Source organism: Sminthopsis crassicaudata, chromosome 2 (genome assembly GCF_048593235.1).
Source record: "Sminthopsis crassicaudata isolate SCR6 chromosome 2, ASM4859323v1, whole genome shotgun sequence".
NCBI classification, from domain to species: Eukaryota; Metazoa; Chordata; class Mammalia; order Dasyuromorphia; family Dasyuridae; genus Sminthopsis; species Sminthopsis crassicaudata.
In genome coordinates this window covers 630,952,593-630,973,248 of record NC_133618.1, presented here as the reverse complement: position 1 = coordinate 630,973,248, position 20,656 = coordinate 630,952,593, and the positions used below count along the sequence as shown (strand labels likewise).

General features: G+C 36.5%; 1 protein-coding gene across 3 annotated transcripts in view; it reads right to left on the bottom strand.

The window, feature by feature from the left end:
• The window catches only part of UBE2Q2 (ubiquitin conjugating enzyme E2 Q2), a 66,321-nt gene that overhangs the window by 42,127 nt on the left and 3,538 nt on the right, over positions 1 to 20,656 (bottom strand). The window contains exon 1 of one of the 3 annotated variants that reach the window (XM_074296490.1): positions 5,864 to 6,189. The exons of 1 other annotated variant lie outside the window; for it this stretch is intronic. In XM_074296490.1, the coding sequence (XP_074152591.1) occupies positions 5,864 to 5,899 (36 nt within the window). In that variant the 5' untranslated portion in view covers positions 5,900 to 6,189. Of the gene's footprint in view, positions 1 to 5,863; positions 6,190 to 20,656 lie in introns of those variants that run through there. One more of the 3 variants, XM_074296491.1, reaches the window with a different exon arrangement.

Here is a 20,656-nt window from a genome sequence, read left to right as displayed (position 1 = left end):
TAGAGAACAATCTCCAAAAAGTTTGCATTTCATTTCTGCATCACTGGGGTCTGGTCTAAAACCCTGCATAAAGTAAACACTTAATAAATATTTGTTGAATCAAAATCTTACAAGTTAACTCTAAACTCTCTTCCAACTGTATCTCCCACCACAGCAGTCCTATTGCTGCAACAAAGTTTCTAGTGTCCACTCCCTTCTTTTTCTCCACCTATCTAAATATGACCCATTCTTCCAAGGTCAACTTCAGGTCCATTTTTTTTTTTCAGCTGCTGAGGTTCAGTGACCTTTTTCTTTTCTGGAATTCATAACATTGTCTATTGTTGTTCAGTCATGCTAGACTCTTCGTGATCCCATTTAGGATTTTCTAGGCAAAGATTCTGAAGTGGTTTGTCAGTTCCTTTTACAGATGAGGACACTGAGGCAAACAGACCTAGGGTCACACGGCTAGTTAAGTGTCTTGAACTCAAGTACTCCTGACTCCAGGGGTGGTGTTCTATCTACTAAGCCACCCAACTGTTCTTTATTGTGCAGCAGTTCCTTTGGTACTTTACCTTCTGCAGCCTTTCTGATACTGCAATTGAGTTCTTGGATCACTGGTTCTCTTGTCTATGTGTGTGCCTCGTACAAACACAGGTACTGCAAATTCAATCACACTGGGCTTGGAGTTAGGAAGACCTGAGTTTAAATACTGCCATGGACACTCAAACTGCATGATCCTGGTTAAGTCACTTATTCTCTTCTATAAAATGAGGTTAATATAACTAAACCTACTTCACAGGGCTATTGTGAGGATCAAATGAGGTGATATTTCCAGCTCTTAGTAAACCTTAAAGTGAGTTATAAGTGTTTGCTATTTTATATCCCCAACTACAGAGTGTAATATTCCTAAGGGGAAGAAACTTTGTATTTCAATTTATTTGTAACATGTTACAGCTGGCAAGCCAGTGCTTTGCACACAGAAGACATGTCAATCAGCAGAGTCAACCATTCCAGGGCTGCTGGGCTCTAGAAACACGAAGATTCAATGGCATGATCTCTGCCAACAAAAAGCTCACAAAGCCTGGATCTTAAGTCTTCCCCCAAACACAGCTAATTCACAAGTGCCTATCCCTAATTCTGCCCAAAGGGCTATCAAACGTGTACATGCTTTGGTCCAACAATATCTCTACTGGGACTGTGTCCCAAAGAGATCATTAAAAAGGGGAAAGGACCCACCCACATGGGCAAAAATGTTTATAGTGTAAAGGAACTGGAAACTGAGCGGATGCCCATCAATTGGTGGAGGGCTAAATAACTTATGATATATGAATGTTATAGAATATTATTGTTCTATAATTAACAATCAGCAGGATGATTTTAGAAAGGCCTGGAGAGAATGACATGAACTGCTGATGCTGAGTGAAATGAGCAGAACTGGGAGAATATACTAGCAACAAAATTATGGGATGATCAAATCTGATGGATTTAGCCCTACTCAACAATACAATTATCTGACACAATTCCAATAGATTTGGATGCCATTTGTATCCAGAGAGGGAACTATGGAGTCTGAATGCAGATTGAAACATACTTTTTAAATTTTTTTTTTCTTTCATGATTTTTCCCTTTTGTTCTTATTTTTCTTTCATAGCATGACTGATATGGAAATATGTTTAATCTATATATCAGAGTATTTGCTGTTTTAGTAAAGAGGGAGAAAAAATTTGGAATTCAAAATCTTACAAAAAAATGAATGTTGAAAACTAGCTTTACATGTAATTGAACAAATAAAATAAAAAACAACAAGAAAACAATTACCGCCTCCTCTAGTTCTTCCATCAGTGGTTATTGACATTTCTATCTGAACTCTTACAGGGTGTTCAAGGACTCCAAAGCAGGACTTTTTGGTGGTAATAAGCATTGATACCAAGTACTCTGAACTAAAAATAATTTAGTCATGGATCATGATCACCAGGGAATGAGTCAAGTCCACATTTGCAGGCAGCTCAAGAAATTTTCTAGAGTCTTCATCTTTTGTTCAACTTCAATAAATATTAAGTGTCTGCTGTGTGCAAAGTATTATGTGAAATACCAGAAGTATGGGAGTATTGTAGTAATGATATTCAGGTGCTGGAAGTCCAAGATAGTAAAAATCATTTACTAACTTGGGTGGGGAGGAGTAGAGAGGGGGTGTGAAGAAATATAGTAAGGAGGAGATAGCATCTGAATTCAGCTTAAAAGAAAATAGAAAATGCTAGTGTTTGAAACTTATGGAAATGGTACAAACTCTGAAAGAACTTAATATATATTAATAAAACCATGAGCGCTTTTCCCCTACAGTTAACTAATATAAAAATCAACCAAACCAAATCCCAACTTCACTAGCTTGACAAACCAATCCTAAACTGTACTTACCACATCATGAGTACATCTATGTACTGTGTATCTTTAGAAAACAAATTCCATTAAAAATAGGACATTACTAGTCACAAGCAGAGAGAGTCTGGAAAAGAAATCTATGTAGCCCTTTGTCCTTTTGTTCAGATGAATCCCTAATAGGATTAACAAGTCTTTGTTTGCAAAGAAAAACAAAGATTTAGATCATTATACTGCAAATAGATTCATGATATTAACTTATAAAAAATATGCAATGAGTTCCAGACCACTGGCCTTAAAATCCAGAGGGAATTTAGTGTTGAATAATAAAGCCTCAGCTGCAAATATCTAGAAACTAGAGAGCCCAAAGGAAACTAACTCCTAGATGGGAATACTCCAAGCAGATGAAATCAAAGATTTTTCAAACTATCAAAAATAGCTTCTAGAAATTTTCAATAACATACCATGGGATATTTTTCTGCTTTTCTTCATTAAAATATAATCAGAACAAGCAAAGCAGCTCACTTATTGGAAAACAGTATATGGATTCTTATTTTGTTAAAATAATTCTACTCATCTAGCTTTTGTTCTCTCTTCCAGGTCTTTAAATCTGCCTCATCATAAAAAGCCTAAAATTCTACTTATGTTTTTTAAAGTGTTTTTTTTTGAAGGTCCTAAGGAAGAGTGTGTTGTTCGTCTGAATTAGAGATAAGCTCAGTCTCACAGGATTTGAGATTTGGAGACAAGGCTGAGTGTGGAGTGGGTGTTACAAAGGAACAGGTAAGAAACTAGGAGAAGAATCACTAGTCTAGTAGAGGGAGGACAATGTGAGGAAGTCAGAGGGCAGAATGAAGACTGGGAGTGAGGGAGGGGGAGGAAAAGAATGGCTGTTTTTAAACAACAAAAAATTGCTTGTCAAATTAACTAATAAGCATTAATTCTGAAAAGTCAGTTATGAAGAAAATCTTCAGTGTCAGTTAGTGCCAAAAGATAGAAGCAGGCTAACAGCAAAAAAAAAAAGTAGCCTTCAACATAAAACTCAAGGTTTCACATACACAGCTTTTACAAAGTTATTTTTCTACTTGTTTTCCCTCCCCAAATTATTTTTTAATAAGAAAATGGTTCATCTCTCCTGATTTTATTAATACTAATAAAACTTTACATTTGGTTTTAATTTCCTAATGTATTTAAAATGAGTCAATTTAAGTATTTTCTTCTTCAGGACAGTACATAAGCCTCAGTCTTGTGGCTTCTGACATTCACTGCACTGTCCTGTCCTATAAAACTAGTGCTAGCTACTGTCTATGTCCCTCCTTCTAGTTCTGACAGCAACACTTCAGATAATCCAGCTCATTTTGGAAGACCTCTCTGTAACCCACTATGCCTGAAGTGACCAAGCCAGTCCTAGCCACTCATTTCCCTGATCCACAGACACTGGATTTTTTCATCTTGGCCCTTGAAAATCCACCTTCAGCTGCTTTAAAAAATATATATATTCAAAGTTTTGAGTTCAAATTCCACCTTTCCTCTTCTCCTTGAGAAGATAAGCATTCAAATATAGCTCATGAATGTGCAATTATTCAGGTGTCTTTTTATGCATCGTCTTAAGGGCAGAAATGGTCTTTATTTTTGCTTGTATTTGTATTCCAAAATTTGGTCCATAGAAAGCACTTAATAAATGCTTGTCCAAATAAATACAGAGTTCAAACCCTGTTTCCAGCACTAACTATATGACCTTAGACAAGTCATTTCACCTTTGCCTGAATGAATTATTGTAAGCATACAAAAGGAGAACATATGTAAGGTGCTGTTAGCTGTGACTAATGGCTACCACCATCCCAGACCCCCTAAGCAAATAATGGTGGAGAAGGGGAGGAAATCACTTTCCTAAAAATTCTTTTTTTCCACTTAGTATGGCTTTACAGGACTCTGTTTCTGGTTCTTCAGTTGCTATGCCATACTCAGAGCAGCCCTGATAGTTTTTTTTTTTAATCAAATTATGCCACACTTGTATTCTATCACAAACCTGTTCTTGTCTGCATCCTATAGATGTGTCTTTTTAAAATTCCCATTGGTCTATAAGCTTTAATCTTGTGTGTAGCTGGTCCTCTGCATCCCCCTGCTCCTTCTTATCAAGCCTATTTATATACACAGTCACCTTACCATTGCTTTACTGGTAACTAAGCTATGTAATTAAATACTAAATATCATATAGAATCTTATACCAAATCTGAAGAGGAAAAAAAGCATTTGGTCACCAATTTTTATTTCCACAAAAGCCTAATAAAGTAATTTAGCATATAAGACTATAGTTAAGTATGGATAGGCCAAATAATTTATATTATGCAGAATAATTAAAAAGAGGTGACTGGTGAAGTATAATAATATCTAAATTCTTAATAAGTATCAATTAACAAAAACAAGCTTTTATTTTTATAATTTATCATTAATATTAATCAACTAAATTAATATTAAATATATTATATATTTATAAGAATTTTATAATCTCATATTATATCATTAATAATAGCAAAATACAATCTGAATCTTTACAGATTAAAAGTGCATCCTTTGATCCTCACCACAAATCCTTGAGGTGATTATAGCTAGTCTTCCATTTTATAGATAAGGAAGTTGAGATAGAGAAAATTTAAAAATGATGCAAAATTCAAAATTAGCTATTTCTGATTCTAAGTACAATCATCTAGCAACCATTTCACCTGGCTGTATAATTAACGGCTGAGTTTTTTGGTTGTTGTACACATGCTGGAATTCCCAACCTCTAAAAATACTATTCTGGCAAAACAAACAAATAAAATCATAGTATAACCAACTTAAATCTTAGCATTATGCAAGGGAGACTTCCAAAACTACAGGTCCTCTTTGACCATCCTTTAACTTAATTGCCTGTGTGAAATACTTCAAAATATATTTATTCGATAAACATTTATCATCAAGTTTCCACTATATGCAGTGTACAACTGCTAAGTGAGAGGGAGAACAAATAAGAAAGACTATGCTTTCAAGAAACTTAAAACTCAGAACTAGAAATAAGTATAAGTACAGTGATACCTTGATACTTGTTAAATGGTTCCAGAAGGCTCAACTGAGTAGCAAAAACAGTGACTACCAAATAAATTTTTCCCATAAAGAGTACCTTTCTAGTGTCCAGCCCAAGCATCCCTCCCCAATCAATCCCCTCAAAGGGTCAAGTTGGGCTCCCAAATGCAGAGAAACAAGCCAGCTTAGACCAATTCAGTTACTTTTCCTTCTTGACCCCTCACTTTCTGAGAGGAACCTCAACTTACTCTCTTTCCCCAACCATACTTCCTTCAAGGGGTGGGAGGGAAAAAAGGGCTGAGAAAGGGAAAAGACCTAGATATAAAGGCAGAAGCTATGGTCCCATGCCCTTTACCACCCTTGCTCTGGTCACAGCCAGGGGCTTGGAGCTGCCATGAATCCTGAGGCCGCGGCCACCACCACCACCACTAGCACCACACACTTCCACCTCTAATTGGGCTCCTGTGGCTGCTGTTCGAACCATGGCTATTGAAGTTGCTTCTCCTTCTGCTGAGCACTCCAGCTACTTCATGCCTCTTCCAGTAACACTGTTTTGGGAGCCACATGCCACATATTCAAGTCCTTTCAGCTTCCAAGCCATAGAGAAAAGCAAAACTAAGAGGGCAGACCAAGCTAGCAAGCGAGGAAAATGTCTTTCTTTTAATTTAAAGTAAACCAGAGCCACAAAAAATTCTTCTTCCTCCTGCGATAACTTTCACATGAGCTTAGCCAAGGATCTTGATGTTTTCCCTCAAGTTATTTGTGGTTCCATATAGAATTTTAAAAATTTCATCATAATCACTTGGAACTGCAGTAGAGTTCTTTTCATATTCTATGAGTGGTGCAGTAAATAAAGAGTACCAGCACTGGAGTCAGGAGGACCTAACTTCAAATATAAGCCTCAGACACTTACTAGCTAGGGGACCCTGGGCAAGTCATTTAACTCCACTGCCCCTCCTCCCACCAAAAAACAATGATCCAACTCTTCTAAAAAGATAATGAAGAGGAAAAAAGCAACACAACAAAACTAACCCAATCAATTGAATATGATGGTACATGCTTGTGTTCTGTAATACTCTTCCACCTCAGAAATGTTTTCTCATCTTCTCTAAGACCAAGCATGGTCATTATAGTAACATAGAATTCTTAAATCTTTCCATTTACATAGCTATAGTCATTGTAGAAATTATTTTTCTAGTTCTACAAAATTGTGGGTGCTTTCTTTAATTCTTCCTTTAATTCTATGTATTTTTCATATTCATCATTTCTTTTGGCATTACTTTTCATTATATTTATATACCAAAATTTATTTTGTCATTTCCCAAATAAGCAGCTGCTTTGCAGATATAAATAAAAAATGTATAAAAGTGAAGTATCCCATACAATCCTCAAAAGAACAACTGCATACTGTTAACCATATGAAAGAAACGTCCCATCACTAATTCTAGAATTGCAATCAAAAGCCTGAGTTACTTCATATCTAGCAAACTGGCAACAATGAAAAAAGATGGGAATTTAGTCAATGCTAGGAGGTCTGAGGAAAAGCAAGCATACTGCTGTTACATTGGTGGTGCTATTAGTCCAACAGTCAGGAAAGCAATTTGGAATTATGTAAGAAAAGTCACCACAATGTCCATACCCTTTCACTCAAAGATTCTGTTATTAGGCATATATCATTGAGAAAGTTCTCAATGACAAAAAAATAAAGGCTTTGTATACAACAAAATATTTATAACTTTACTTTTTTGTTGCAACAAAAAAATTGAAAACAAAGTAGATACCCACTAATTTGGGAATGGTTAAGCATATTCTGATATACTGCAAAATTATTACATCTAAGAAATAGGTCTCCAGGGAGAGATATGAGACACCTCCCCCAAACCCTCAGCAGAAGGAATAGCCTATAGAATTGTAACAATATATATATGATGCTACATTTTTTTCAAAGAATTGTTTTTGCTAAATTTTTCTTACTCTTTAAAAATTCTTTTATTTAAGGAATGGTACTCTGAGAAGAAAGGGAAGGGGTAGAGGAAGAAATGTAGGTGTCATAAAAATTGCAAACATCAGCAAAAATCTATTTCTTAAAAAATTAATTATGCCCAAAGCAAAACTACATTTTAATCTATTTATTTCAGATTCCCTTAAAAGGTAAATTTAAGTGCATTTACATATATGGTATAAATGCTTCAAAACTTGGAGGCCCAGGATCCTAAAGAACACATAGGCATCAATGCAAGGGACTGTGGCTTCTTTCCAAGGTCTTCTAATCTAAGTTTGCTCTGGTCAATGAGCTGGTAGGGATGTTAAGGTACAAAATAGTAAGACAAAATGAGACACTAATAAATCATTCAACAATTAACAAAAGGTGACTTACTTGGTCGTAGCAGGGGAGGATATTCCATAAGGATGCCTGTCAAGGACATTGCAAGTTGATTAAGCAGAGTAAAACTCCCCTCTGGATTTCCCATCAAGGTTTGCCAGTCAAACTTCAAAGAGGGCTGAAGCCCACATGGATATTTTAAATTAGGTAACCAGAAGTGATGTAAACCATCAGATTCTTAATTCCCCTAAATCAATCAAATGCCAAGGATTGGTCTCAATTCCTTGTAAGAAAAAAACTAGCCCAAACTGCATGGGAAGAGGAGGTTTAGAATATTGCTCCAAAATCCAAAGGGACTCAAAGATAATTACGGTAGAACCTGAATAATCAAAGAAAAGCTTTTTGTAAAAGTCCATCTGTAAGTCTCTTACTCTTTGGAATCAATTTACATAGGCAGAGTCTCATCTTCTCAAAAAATAAACTGAAGAGGTTTTCCTGAAAACTGTTCACCTTAACATAGAAAGCCAATCAATCACAATGGATCATAATCAATTAGGTAACAATAAAATAACTGCTTACATTACGTAGAACTAATTTTCTTTTAAATTAGTGGGTTTTTTCCTTCAAAAATGAACGAGTTCTGATTTCTAAAAGTATTAGATTAACCACTAACAAATTCATACCAAATTAGTAGCTAACTACTCATTATTAGTGAAGCTAACCTTTACTAGCCACATGCTTTTTTGGAATGAAGGAATAAAATAAGGCTTATAGAGCCTTCATTGAGTCTTTTTCCCTGCTGCATTCTTCTAATATCCAAAGTCCTTTGAAAACAGCTATGAAATACCATGAAAACCAGCTTATTTGGCTTGAGCATCAGATCCCCAGCATTGTGGGCAGCACAAGCCAGGAGGTACTGAAAACTAGAGCATAGAGAAAAGCCAGGAGAGGAGCTGCTGCTGCAGCCAACACCCAGACAGTGGAATGATAGTTATCAGGGAAAAGAAGGTAGTTTCCTTCATTTCTTCTAGACAGCACATTTCTTCTAGCTCTAGTTAAATGCACATTCTTCGATTAAGTCAGAAATATGGAGAGCAGCAGAGGCACAATACCACAATGGACACACATGGACTGTCTCTGTGATTTTAGGAATCATTCCAGTTTCCTACTCTATAAAATTAAGAGGGTAGGATTTGAAGAACACCACAATCCCTTCCAAATCTTAATTAATGGGTTCTCAATCCACGGGATTTTAGAGACAGTCTGTAGAGAATATCTACCTCAATCCCCTCATGTTGTAAATGAGGAAGTGGATACACAGAGAGTCAAAGGGTTTGCATGAATTCACACAGCTAGATATTGACTGACAATGAACTAGACCCCAGTTCTCTTTAGTCCCAATCTAGCATTCTTTATACTAGACTATTTCTTCCTTAAGAACTAATTTATCCAATTTATCAACAAAAATAATTTAGTTAAAAGTACATGTAGGATAACATTGAAATAAAATTTAAAAGGTACCAGGAAAGGAAGTAAGGTTCCAAATAGTTAAATTCAACAATTCAAATCCTAGGAAGGGATCCTCTAGTCCAACACACACCTGAAAGGAATCCTCACTATAATATTCTTAAGTGGCAGATCATCCAACCTCCTTGCAAAGATGAATCTACTTCTCAAGATCAAGTTAATTTTAGAAAGGTTTTTTTTTTTTTTTTACTTCAAGACAAACTTGTCTCTCCCCCTCACCTCCCACTCTAAAGCCAGAGAGTGAAGAAATCTAAGCTCACCTTCACATGAAAGCCCCTTGAACTTGAATCCAGACCTCATCTCCTGCCACCCCTTTCATCTCCCAGCCAACTCTTCTCCTTGCTCAACACCCCCAGTTCTTTCACCCAACCTTCAATGACACGTACTTAAGACCTTCCTGCCCTAATCTGTGGGACACTGAGACTGGGTCTGGCTCAAGGCAGACTGTAGAGTGCAGCTCATCTCTTTTCCCCTCAAAGTGATGCTCCTCTTAACACAGTCCAAGCTGACACTATCTTTTATCTCATCCACATCACAGTGGTGACTCATACTGCAGCCTGCAGTTCACTCAAAGCCCCAGATGTATGGGATCCACTACCTACATACATGGGGCTATTCCAAGGTACTAAAGATGCAGTCACACAAGGCACAGGCCTGACTCAAAGGTTTCATAATCTAATGGGGAAAGAGAAGAAAGACAGGTAAAGAATTACACAATTAACAACGATCCTGTAATATAAGAGAGATACAAGACAAACCAAAGTAAGTGGCAAAGCCAGAGTGGAGGCAAACTGCTATGAGTAATGTGAAACTTTTAAGAGGGAGATAATTTATGGGTAGGGCAAAATTCTGAAAAAGCTTCATGGAGGTGACTAACAGGTTCTGGTCAACTGAATGAAAGAACGGGCAGAGAGAAATTCAGCAACAGCCCAGATTTTAGCTACAAAATCATTATTCCTTTGACTCATCTGAAACTCTGGACAGAGACCCTTACTCTGTTTAAGAGCTTGGCAATAATTAATGCACTACAATCTTCTTTGATCTCACAAAACCTGGCAATACTGTTCTACAGAGATAACTGCACTCTGTAACATTAGTTTGCATAGTCAGGTTTTCTTCTAACAAATTAGCTATGTTAAGCAGGGTCAGCCTAGAGGAAGAAATCATTTATATTATACTTTAGTCTTATGGAGGGAAAGCTGATGCCTAAAAATACCATTTTGCAGAAGGATAAACAGGAAAGGAATGTCCACTTAAGTATAGAAGAGCAGAGGCACCACAGAATAGAGGGCACAAACTCCATCTAGGAGAGGAGTCCAATACTGCTATAGGGTATAATGTGAGGAAGGCAGAATAGACAAGGAAGTAGGACCTGATTATGGAAAGACTTGAATACTAAGGAACTTGAATTTTACTTGATAAATAATAAGGAAACCATTTTTTTTTTTTTTTTGCAGAGTAATATAACTAATTCATGTATAAGAAGATGGATCTGAGCAAGGGGAGAGAGCAGCGTTAACACAAAAAGCCATGAGGTGAATACTGCAAGGACAATAATCTAGAATGGTGGCAATGAAAGCCTGGAGTAGATGTGCAGTACACAGGGGTGAAAACCCAGGAGTTTCAGTGGTGGAATCGATGAGCTGTCCCCTTAACTGGGTTGAGAGAAGGAGGAGTCAGAGACAACTGGTTATTGCTAAACAGGGTAAGAAGAAAGGTGAGTATATGGTTTTGGGTTAGTGGAATATCTAAATGAATTTGATCTCAAGGCAATCACTATAGGTCTATAGATCAGATGAGATGAACTCTTATCAATCAAAAAAATCAAATGAACATACAAAATAACCTTATGATCATGGCTGGAAAGGACCTTGGCGATAACTAATCCCCTAATTTTGCAGATGAACAAGTGTGGGGCCCAGGGAAATTAAAATATTTGCTCTAGGTCCGGGAAATAGTAAACCTCAAAGGCATGATATAAAAACAAATCCTTGGCCACTAGAGTCCTTTCTACTGAGCCATATTTGAAAACTTTATTAAATGAATTAATAGAGCGCAAACAAATAAAATGCTTTTGTTACGTGCAACAATGTTCCCTACCACCTATCATTTCCCTTACTTAAAAGCTATACTTGTAGTCACTGCATTTGTAATTCCAGTGACTTCAATTTTTATCATCTTATGTTTTTCCTTTATTTCCTCATGTTTCATTTTAATAAATTCTTAACATTCCATAATTCATTATGTTAACTTGCCACAATTATTCAACCATTCTCCAATTGTTGTGTTGCTTCCAATTTTGTGCTACTACAAATACAGCAGTTATAAGTATTTTTGCATACATGGATTTTTTTAAAAGAAGTTTTTAAGATAGAATCCCAGCATTAGAATTGTTGGGTCAAAGTGATATTAACAGTGTTGTCTCTCCTGAATAATATTGTCCAAAATGTTTCTAATACTCAGTCTGTCACTCTACCAAAAATATATTTACAATGCCTATTTCCTCAGAGCCTTGAGATATAAATCTTAAGAGTCATCTGAACAAAAGTGACAGAAATGAATAAAACTGCGAAGAGAAGAAAAAAGGGTCAAAAGCCAGAACCTTAGGAACCTCTAACCTAGGTCTCCTGAATTCCAAAGTCTCATGTTCCTGGTAGACGGCCCAGCCTGTAGCCCAAGGAATGTCTTTTGAGAATTACATGAACTGATGCTAGAAGAACCAGAAGAATACTGCACACAGCAACAAGATTATACAATGATCAATTTTGACAATCATGGTTTTCAATAGCAAGGTTATTCAGGCCAATGGTTTTGTGATGAAGAAAGCCATCTACACCTAGAGAGAGGGCAGTGGGGACTGCGTATGGATCACAACATAATATTTTCACTTTGTTTTAATTTGTTTGCATTTTGTTTTCTTATTTTTTCCTTTTGATCTGATTTTTCTTGTGCAGCATGATAATTGTACAAATATTTATAGAAGAATTACACATATTTAATATATATTGTATTGCAGTCTAGGGGTAGGAGAACTGGTAGATTAGGAAGAGAGGGAGAAAAAATGTGGAACACAAGGTTTTTGCAAGGGTGAATGTTGAACATTATCTATGCTAGAGAATCAACTAAAAAACTACTAGAAACAATTCACAACTTTAGCAAAATTGCAGGATACAAAATAAATCCACAGAAATCATCAGCATTTTTATATATTATCAACAAAGTTCAGTTGCTGCTGGTTTGCATTTGCCATGCAGAAAAGATTAGAAGGGAAGCAATAAACTGAGAAAAAATTTTTACAATCAAGGGTTCTGATAAATGCCTCATTCCTAAAATATATAGAGAATTGACTCAAATTTATAAGAATTCAAAGCCATAACTGACAAGGATCTGAACAAACAATTTTCAGATGAAGGAACTGAAACCACTTCTAACCATATGAAAAGGTGTTCTAAGTCACTATTGATCAGAGAAATGCAAATACAAAACTCTGAGATACCACTACACACCTCTCAGATTGGCTAAGATGACAGGAAAAGATAAGAACAAATGTTGGAGAGGATATGGGAAAACTAGGACACAATTAATTGTTGATGGAATTGTGAACTGATCCAACCATTCTGGAGAGCAATTTGGAATTATGCCCAAAAGGCTATCATACTACGCCTAGTCTTTGATTCAGCAGTGTTTCTATAGGCTTATATCCCAAAGAGATTATAAAGGAGGGAAAAGGACTAACATGTGCAAAAATGTTTGTGGCAGCCCTTTTTGTAGTGGCAAGAAACTGGAAACTGAATGGAGCCCATCAGTTGGAGAATGGCTGAATAAGTTATTATGATATATGAATGTTAAGAAATATTATTCGATAAGAAACGATAAGCAAGATGATTTCAGAGAGGCCTAGAGACTTATATGAACTGATGCTGAGTGAAATGAGCAGAACCAGGAGATCATTATGCATGGCAATAACAAGATTATATGATAATCAATTCTGATGGACTTGGCTCTTTTCAATAATGAGATGATTGAGGCCAGTTCCATAGATTTGTGATAAAGAGAGCCATCTAAACCCAAGGAGAGGACTGTGGGAACTGAGTGTGAACCACCACATAGCATTTTCACTCTTTTTGTTGTTGTTTGCTTGCATTTTGTTTTCTTTATCATTTTTTTTTCTTTTTGATCTGATTTTTCTTGTGCAAGATAATTATATAAATTTGTATACATATATGGGATTTAACACATATTTTTAACATGTTTAACACATTTTGGATTACTTGCCATCTAAAAGAGGAGGTGGGGGAAAGGAGGGGAAAATTTAGAACACAAGGTTTTGCAAAAATTATCCATGCATAAAAAGCTTAAATAAATAATAAATTTTTAAAAAGAGAACTCTGAGGTTGTTTATAAGATTCCTAGTAATAAAACCTTTAAAAAAAAAAAAAGACAAAATTCTTGGCACAGATTTCTAAAATAATAACAAAATTTAAAAATGAAACAATAAAATACCAAAACAAAATCAGATAGCTCCTTCACAGAGACTTGGTCCAAGAACCTTTCTTGCCTAGGACTGCTATATGCTAAAGAACTGACAGGTTACCCATACAGAATCCCTAAGTAAGAGGAAGAAGCATTGCTCAAGGCAACTTGAGTAAATACCAGGATGTCTGAAAGGTCACAGACTTCTCTAAGCTTAAGGAGAGCAGGATTTACCTGGTTTGGAAACATCAGTAACTAGATTTCAGCATCTCTAGACTTCCACATACCAAATACAATAATTCAAAACAAAGAATGCATTGCTCTCACGGCAAAAACCAGCACAATTGCCAGGCACAAAGCTCAATTTCTGGCACCTTTCCAAAGGGGCTGTGATGACTCCAGTTGATACTTTTATTAGCCCTTCAGTAATAAAAAAAAAAAAAAAAAAAAGCCAAAAACCAGTTCACAAATTATTGTAGGTGGCAATAAAGACAACTTTTAAAATTATATGCTCAAGAAAATAATAGGTGGACATATCTCATATTCAATGTGGGACAATTCTCTCCAGGATTCAGATCATACTCCTCCATGTCCACCAAATACTAGTCAGCTCCTGCCAGGTCCATCCAATAGTCTTCCTCTCTCTTGTTATTAGAAGACTAACAGTGGAACTTGTGCTGTCTACAGATTATTTCTCAGTCTAGTCAAGTACACAATTCAACTACAATAAACAATGATTAAGATATACCAATTGGTACCTGATACAGCTAGTGCTTTGGGAAAATCTGAAGAGTTTCCATGTAGAAAAGGAATACGCCCTATTTCTATTTGGCTCTCAGAGCCATATGTTGCAGCAAGGCAATTTAAGAGCAAACTGCCTAACAAACGTGGGGTATATAAGTGGAAAGCTTCCTCATAACAGGAAGTCCTTAACAGATAAAAAACCATTTGTAAAGGATGTATAGGTAGACTAGGAAACCCCTGATATTTTATTCTAAGAGCAAAAAACTCAGCCTCTGTTATGAGTAAAGACCACAAAAGCAGAGATGATAAAAAGTGTTTGGAAAACATGTGTCTGTAATTTCCTATGCAAAGTCTAAAGATAAGAAAATCACTTTTCAATAATCAGTATTAGAGAATAAGGGTCAATTTAATCTCATTGATGGGAACTGAAGTAAAAAGAGACCCAAAGCAGCAGCAAGGAAAAAGCAATAAGGACACAGAAAAAAGAATGATCAACATTAGGCCTTCTGTTACTTTGGGAGACAAGTCCAGAGGGATCAGATGCATTATTTTAGAAATCAAAAGACCCAGCCTCTGTCTATCCTGCTTTACTCCATTCCTTGCACAGGCAGCTCTGCACTGGCAGGTCTTATTTCGAAGTGAACTCTTTTTTAATCACTAAAATGAAAGCTCTTAGGGGCACTTCTTTTTTTTTTTTAGATTTTTCAGTGTATCAGGACAAATTCACAATGGACCAACAGTTACACTTTTCATAAGAAAGAGCAAAAGGTATTAGCCATCTGTTCTTTTCAGAGAAATCTCCTCCCTCCAGAGCCAAGGAGAGTTAATAAGAATTATGTCTATACAGTATAACCTTTAAATTGCTTAGACTATTCAAAATAAATATTCTTTCTGGACTAAACCATGGCCATCTATAGAGCTGAACTCCTGAGTCCAAACTCTTAGTTCCTTTTTATGGCTCTAATGAAACTACTTATCTTTGGTTTAAAGACCAAAAAAACTGAAGAATGAAGACAGCACAGTAAAGGGAAAACAATAGTTGGAAAACAGAGGAATTCCTCAGTAAGGATCCCTCCTCAACCACTATATACAACTTCTGAGAAGAACTCTCCATTGCCTCCTGCAATGTCTAGAAATGATGATGATGATGACGATGATGATAATAGATAAACATTTTCTCTGAAGTCTTAAAAGCCTTTTCATGCAAATTATCTCATTTTATTCTCTATATAATCTTACCATTCCCATTTCAGAGAAAACTAAGGCTCACAAGCATTAACAATTTTGCCTAAGGCAAGGTTGTTAACCTGGTGGCAGTGAACTTGGTTTTCAAAAATACTTTAATGATTCTATTTCAACACGATTTTCCTTTTCAACTCTATGTATTTCACACATTTGAAAATTATTCTAATAAAGAGTCCAAAGGCTTCATCAGACTGCGAATGGAGCCTATGAAAACAAGAAAAGATAAGAAAACTTGGCCTAAGATTATGAAGTTTGAGACCCAGATAATTTAACCAACCCAATGAGCTAACATTTCCATAAAACATAATCTTGAAATAAAAGAAAACAGAAGAATATAAAAACTGATTAACAACTTTTTAAAAATTCCTCTAATGGCAGTAAAATCTTTTACTTAGAAGAGGATTTATGCTAGTCAATAATTAAAAAATGAAAATTGGCTTGTTATCTTGCTTGTCAGGTCTGATGACCAAATCTATTTATATACCCTTTTCCGATAAATCATCTCTAGATTTTCCAAAGTACAGCAATTTATTGACATAATAGTTAAGATTTCTAATCACATGATCTCAGAGATCACCAAATCTAACCAAGTCGAAAAAGAACTGTTTTCTCTACTATCCCCAACAAGTATTCATTCATCTAGGTCATCAGATCTTTAAGCCCTTTTTACTTTTTGACAATTCCTTGTATTTGACCATAAGCCTCTGATAATCTCTGTCATTTGAAGCCAAGCAGAACTAAACAATCTTTCTTCCACATGGCTGTCCTTCCCATAAAGATAACCATCATCTCTCCTAAGATAAATTTCTACCCTTACTTTAACCAACACTCACCTGCCCTAGTTTTACATCTAACCCTCCATTTTGATTTCAAGATTCTTGACACACTCCAGCTTAATGTCTTTCCTTTATTACCTATTCTACATAACTCCCCAAGTAGAAGATCAAATAAGATAATACCAGCTCCACACTTTTGTTTACATCCTTCTTTATCTCTAGAAAATTTCAAAGGCTTTCACATAAGTCACTTAACTTCTTCAAGCCTTAATTTCCTCATCTGTAAAACTGGAATAATAGCACCTACTTCACAGGTGGCTGAGAAAAATCAAATGAAAATGCTCTTTCGTCCCCACACTTCCCAAAAAACACCTTTGCAGTTTCTCCACTATTTTAGTCTCCTGGTTTGGGTGATTTCTTTAAAACAGTTAATATTCCACAGAGAATAATTGCTCCCACGTACATTTACCTTGGATTGGCACTGTAGATGGACAGCAGGGCCCAAAACTAACTGAGAAAATCTGACAAGCCTAAGGCACATGTGAGGAACTGGGCTGTTCTTTCAATGATCCCAAGCTGTTCCCTATCACAAAAGCCCATCTTTTGGAGCACAATTATCTCCCCATGATAATCTAGGGCTGAGAATCATAGCTCACCCTGATTTCAGAATAATTCCCATAGCAGGTAATATGACAGTGACTAAATAGGATGCAGTACATTGCCAAGGATGGCTTGCACAGGGAAAACAGTATGAAAGCCAAGACACAACGTGGCACAGTGGAAAGAGCCCTGCCTCTGCAGTCAGGAGCGTGTGGCGTTTGGCATATCATTTCATCTTTCTGGGCCTCAGTTTCCTAGTCTACAAGATCAGGGTTTAGGAATAAACAAAGTTAAGCCCAAGAAACAATTAAACATAGCAGCCAAATGTTCCCTACACAAACCAACCTCCTGAAGCATGATAGCCTCTTAAGGGTTAGTGCAAAACCTCACTCTACTTATGGCAAAAAGCTTCAGATATGTAGACAACCTTAACAGAAAAGGACACATCAATAAAAAATAAAATAAGACAGAAAGTGATTCCTTTCATATTTATTGTTCTAGCAATAAAATTCACAACCAAACAAGAAATGTTTAGTTATGATCACAAAAGACAAAATAAAAGAGGCCATTTTGAAATAAAAAGCTTTTACATAAACAAAACCAATGTAACTAGAATATAAAGAAGAACTGTCAACTGGAGAGAGGAAAAAACTTCACAACATCTAAAAATCTGATGGTCAAGATAGATTGTGAACTGACACAAATTAAGAGCAAATCTAATAGAAAAGTGGTCAATAGAGAGGAACAAACTTTTTTTCAAGAGAAATGAAAACAATCACTGGGTATATAAAACCCTCCTTCAAATAATTAATAAGAAAAATGTTAAAACTTTGAGGTTTCACTTCATAACCAACAAACTGGCAGAGGGAAAATAGTTGATGAAGAAGGGGGATGTGGGGAAGATAGATATACTAATATGCTCTTGGCGGAGTTATTCAGTGTTTCAGTTATTCTGGAAAATAAATTTGCAAATGAAATAAAGAGCTGTTTCTGCCCTTTGATCCAACAATTTCACTATTATAAAGCCAATCTTTGGTAGAAAGGTCCTACATGAAATGCACCAACCTAAATACCATTTATCACCTTTACCATAACAGTCTATAATTTTCTAACTGCTTTGCCTGTTATTTAATGTGATTCACTCATCCCCTACTTTCATGACTATTTAATAATCAAACTTAGATCCATATCCTTCATGTCACCAAACATATCCTCATTTTCATCCTTTTCTCATTCCTGGCCCTCCCCCTTTCTTCCTATTTACCATTATAAATCCTTTATTTTTTTCTAAATCCAGCTCCTGCCTCCCCTCTTTTGGTGAAGACAAGGGACTGTGCAAACTACAACCTGAGATCCAAATACAGTCTGCCTAAGAACAAACAGGTAGCCTCTCATTCTACAGATAAAAAAACTTGAGACCCAAAATTTAAAAAAAAAATCATTTAAACCAACATTAATGGAAGGTCCTAGCTGACAAAAATAAATCTCTGTCCTGATGGTGTTTATAACATAAAAGCTAATAATGACAATACTAAGATGAGGGATATGGGATTCACCATGGTAAAGCTCATTTATTGGGGAAGGAAGGAAGGAAGGAAGGAAGGCTATATGGAAGCAGTTGTATCTGTGCTAAGCTTTAAAGGAAGAAAAAGATTGTCAAGCAGAGGAAACCATTCTTCAAATGACAGTGGTAAAAGGTGGGAGCATGAAATCAAGTGGTCTGAAGAATGAAAGTGTTAGGATTACTAAGTGAGAACACCCTTTATGGGGCTACATCAGCTTATGTCAAAATGTTACTAGATGGTTTGTCTTATGAAGTCCTAACCCCGAATGATTGGAAATCCATAGCAAGGATATGCCTGGAACCTGGAGAAAATTTATTATGGCTTTCGGAATTTCATGAATTATGTAAAATTCAAGCCTGATGCAATTCAGAGTCTTTTTATTTATCTCTGGGAGTCCTCTCTTTTATTCTCCCAGAGAATGGACGTGGGATAATGCAAGGGCTTCTGGGAAGAACCACCTCAGCCAATGAGCCTGCTCCTTCCATCAAGTCAACCTGAGTTCTCACCTTGTAATTGTCCAACCTGAATTCTCACCTTGTCACTATCCAGACAACCTCAGTTCTCACTTAGTAATCCTAACATGAAAGCAGAAAACCTAATAAGGCCTATTTGAAGGGCAGGCTTCAGATAGTGAGACCCGAACAAGAGTGAGTTGGGGGGAATGTACCTGGAAGATGAAAAAAGGCAGATTCACAGGTCTTGGCAGTGCTGGTAGGGAGATCTAGGAGAAATGACAGTGAAAGGTGATGGCCATTTATAACCTGGGAGGTAATTGGGAGGAATGGGAACCATCAACTAAAACAGATTGAGATGAGATGACTTGGATGAAGAGAAGATGATGCAAGGAATTGGATGGGGGGAGGAAGGGAAAGTGGAAGCAGGGACCCAACTTAGAGGAAAACCTTAGGAGGCAGAAAAGTAACCACAGAAGGAGAATTCAATTCTATAAATAGTTATTAAGTACTTACTTCATGCAAGGCAAAATCCAAAACAAAACAAAAACAAGACAGACTGCCCAAAAGAAGGTTGCATAGGCACATAAATAAGTAAATACAAGATAATTTGAGGTGTGAAAAAGCACAACTTAATAAGGGGAATTGGGAACACTGAATCACTCAACACTCAACATTTATTATGCACCTATTGGAGAGATATAAAAGCGAATAATGGAAAGCAACCAGCACATATGAAATTTTCCTATGTGTCTGAGAAGAAAAGCTTAATAAAATCGCTTGAGATAAGAGCAGGGAAGGGGTATTCTCCTCTTGTTTTTTCAGGCTAGGAGAAGCTTGGTAATACAAGTGCTTGACATAGCCATTTCTGCCTCAACTAATCACCAGCCATGTGACCTCCCATCATTGAGCCTCATCCAGAGAATGGCACATGCCAGGCAAATCATGCAGCCTCATACCCAGATAAACCTTAGGCAGGACATTATCCTCCAGACCAATTCTGCTTCCAATCCAGACCCCACAACAATAAATGAGGAAAGAAATCACTATGGAAAAGGGGACTATTGTTCTTGCCACCAACACCAACCTTTGACCAACTATTGGTGATGTCAGCGAAGCCCAATAACCCTAGGTGTGGTAGCACCCCTACATTACTGTCCTGCTTCCTCCAGCTCTCCAAGCCATCCTGTTCACAAGGCCTGTGAAGATACAACCTGACAATTTCTTTTGAGGTTCTAAGCTGTAACCACTGAAGGTCCAGAAAAGGAATTTCTCACCAAAGTCTCTGGCCTATTGAATGATTCAACACCAGACATGGATATGATTTTATCAGTGGAAGTAACAGAAAATATGAAGCATTTCCCACTGTCCCCCAGCTAAAACCTCCTATGTGTTCTCTTCCATTAGAATGTCAGCTTCTTAGAGGCAAGGATTTATTTACCTTTCTATTTATATCTCCAAGATTCTGCACACAGTAAGCATTTAATAAATGCTTTTTCATTCATTCATCCATTCATTTTACTGTAAAACTGAGAA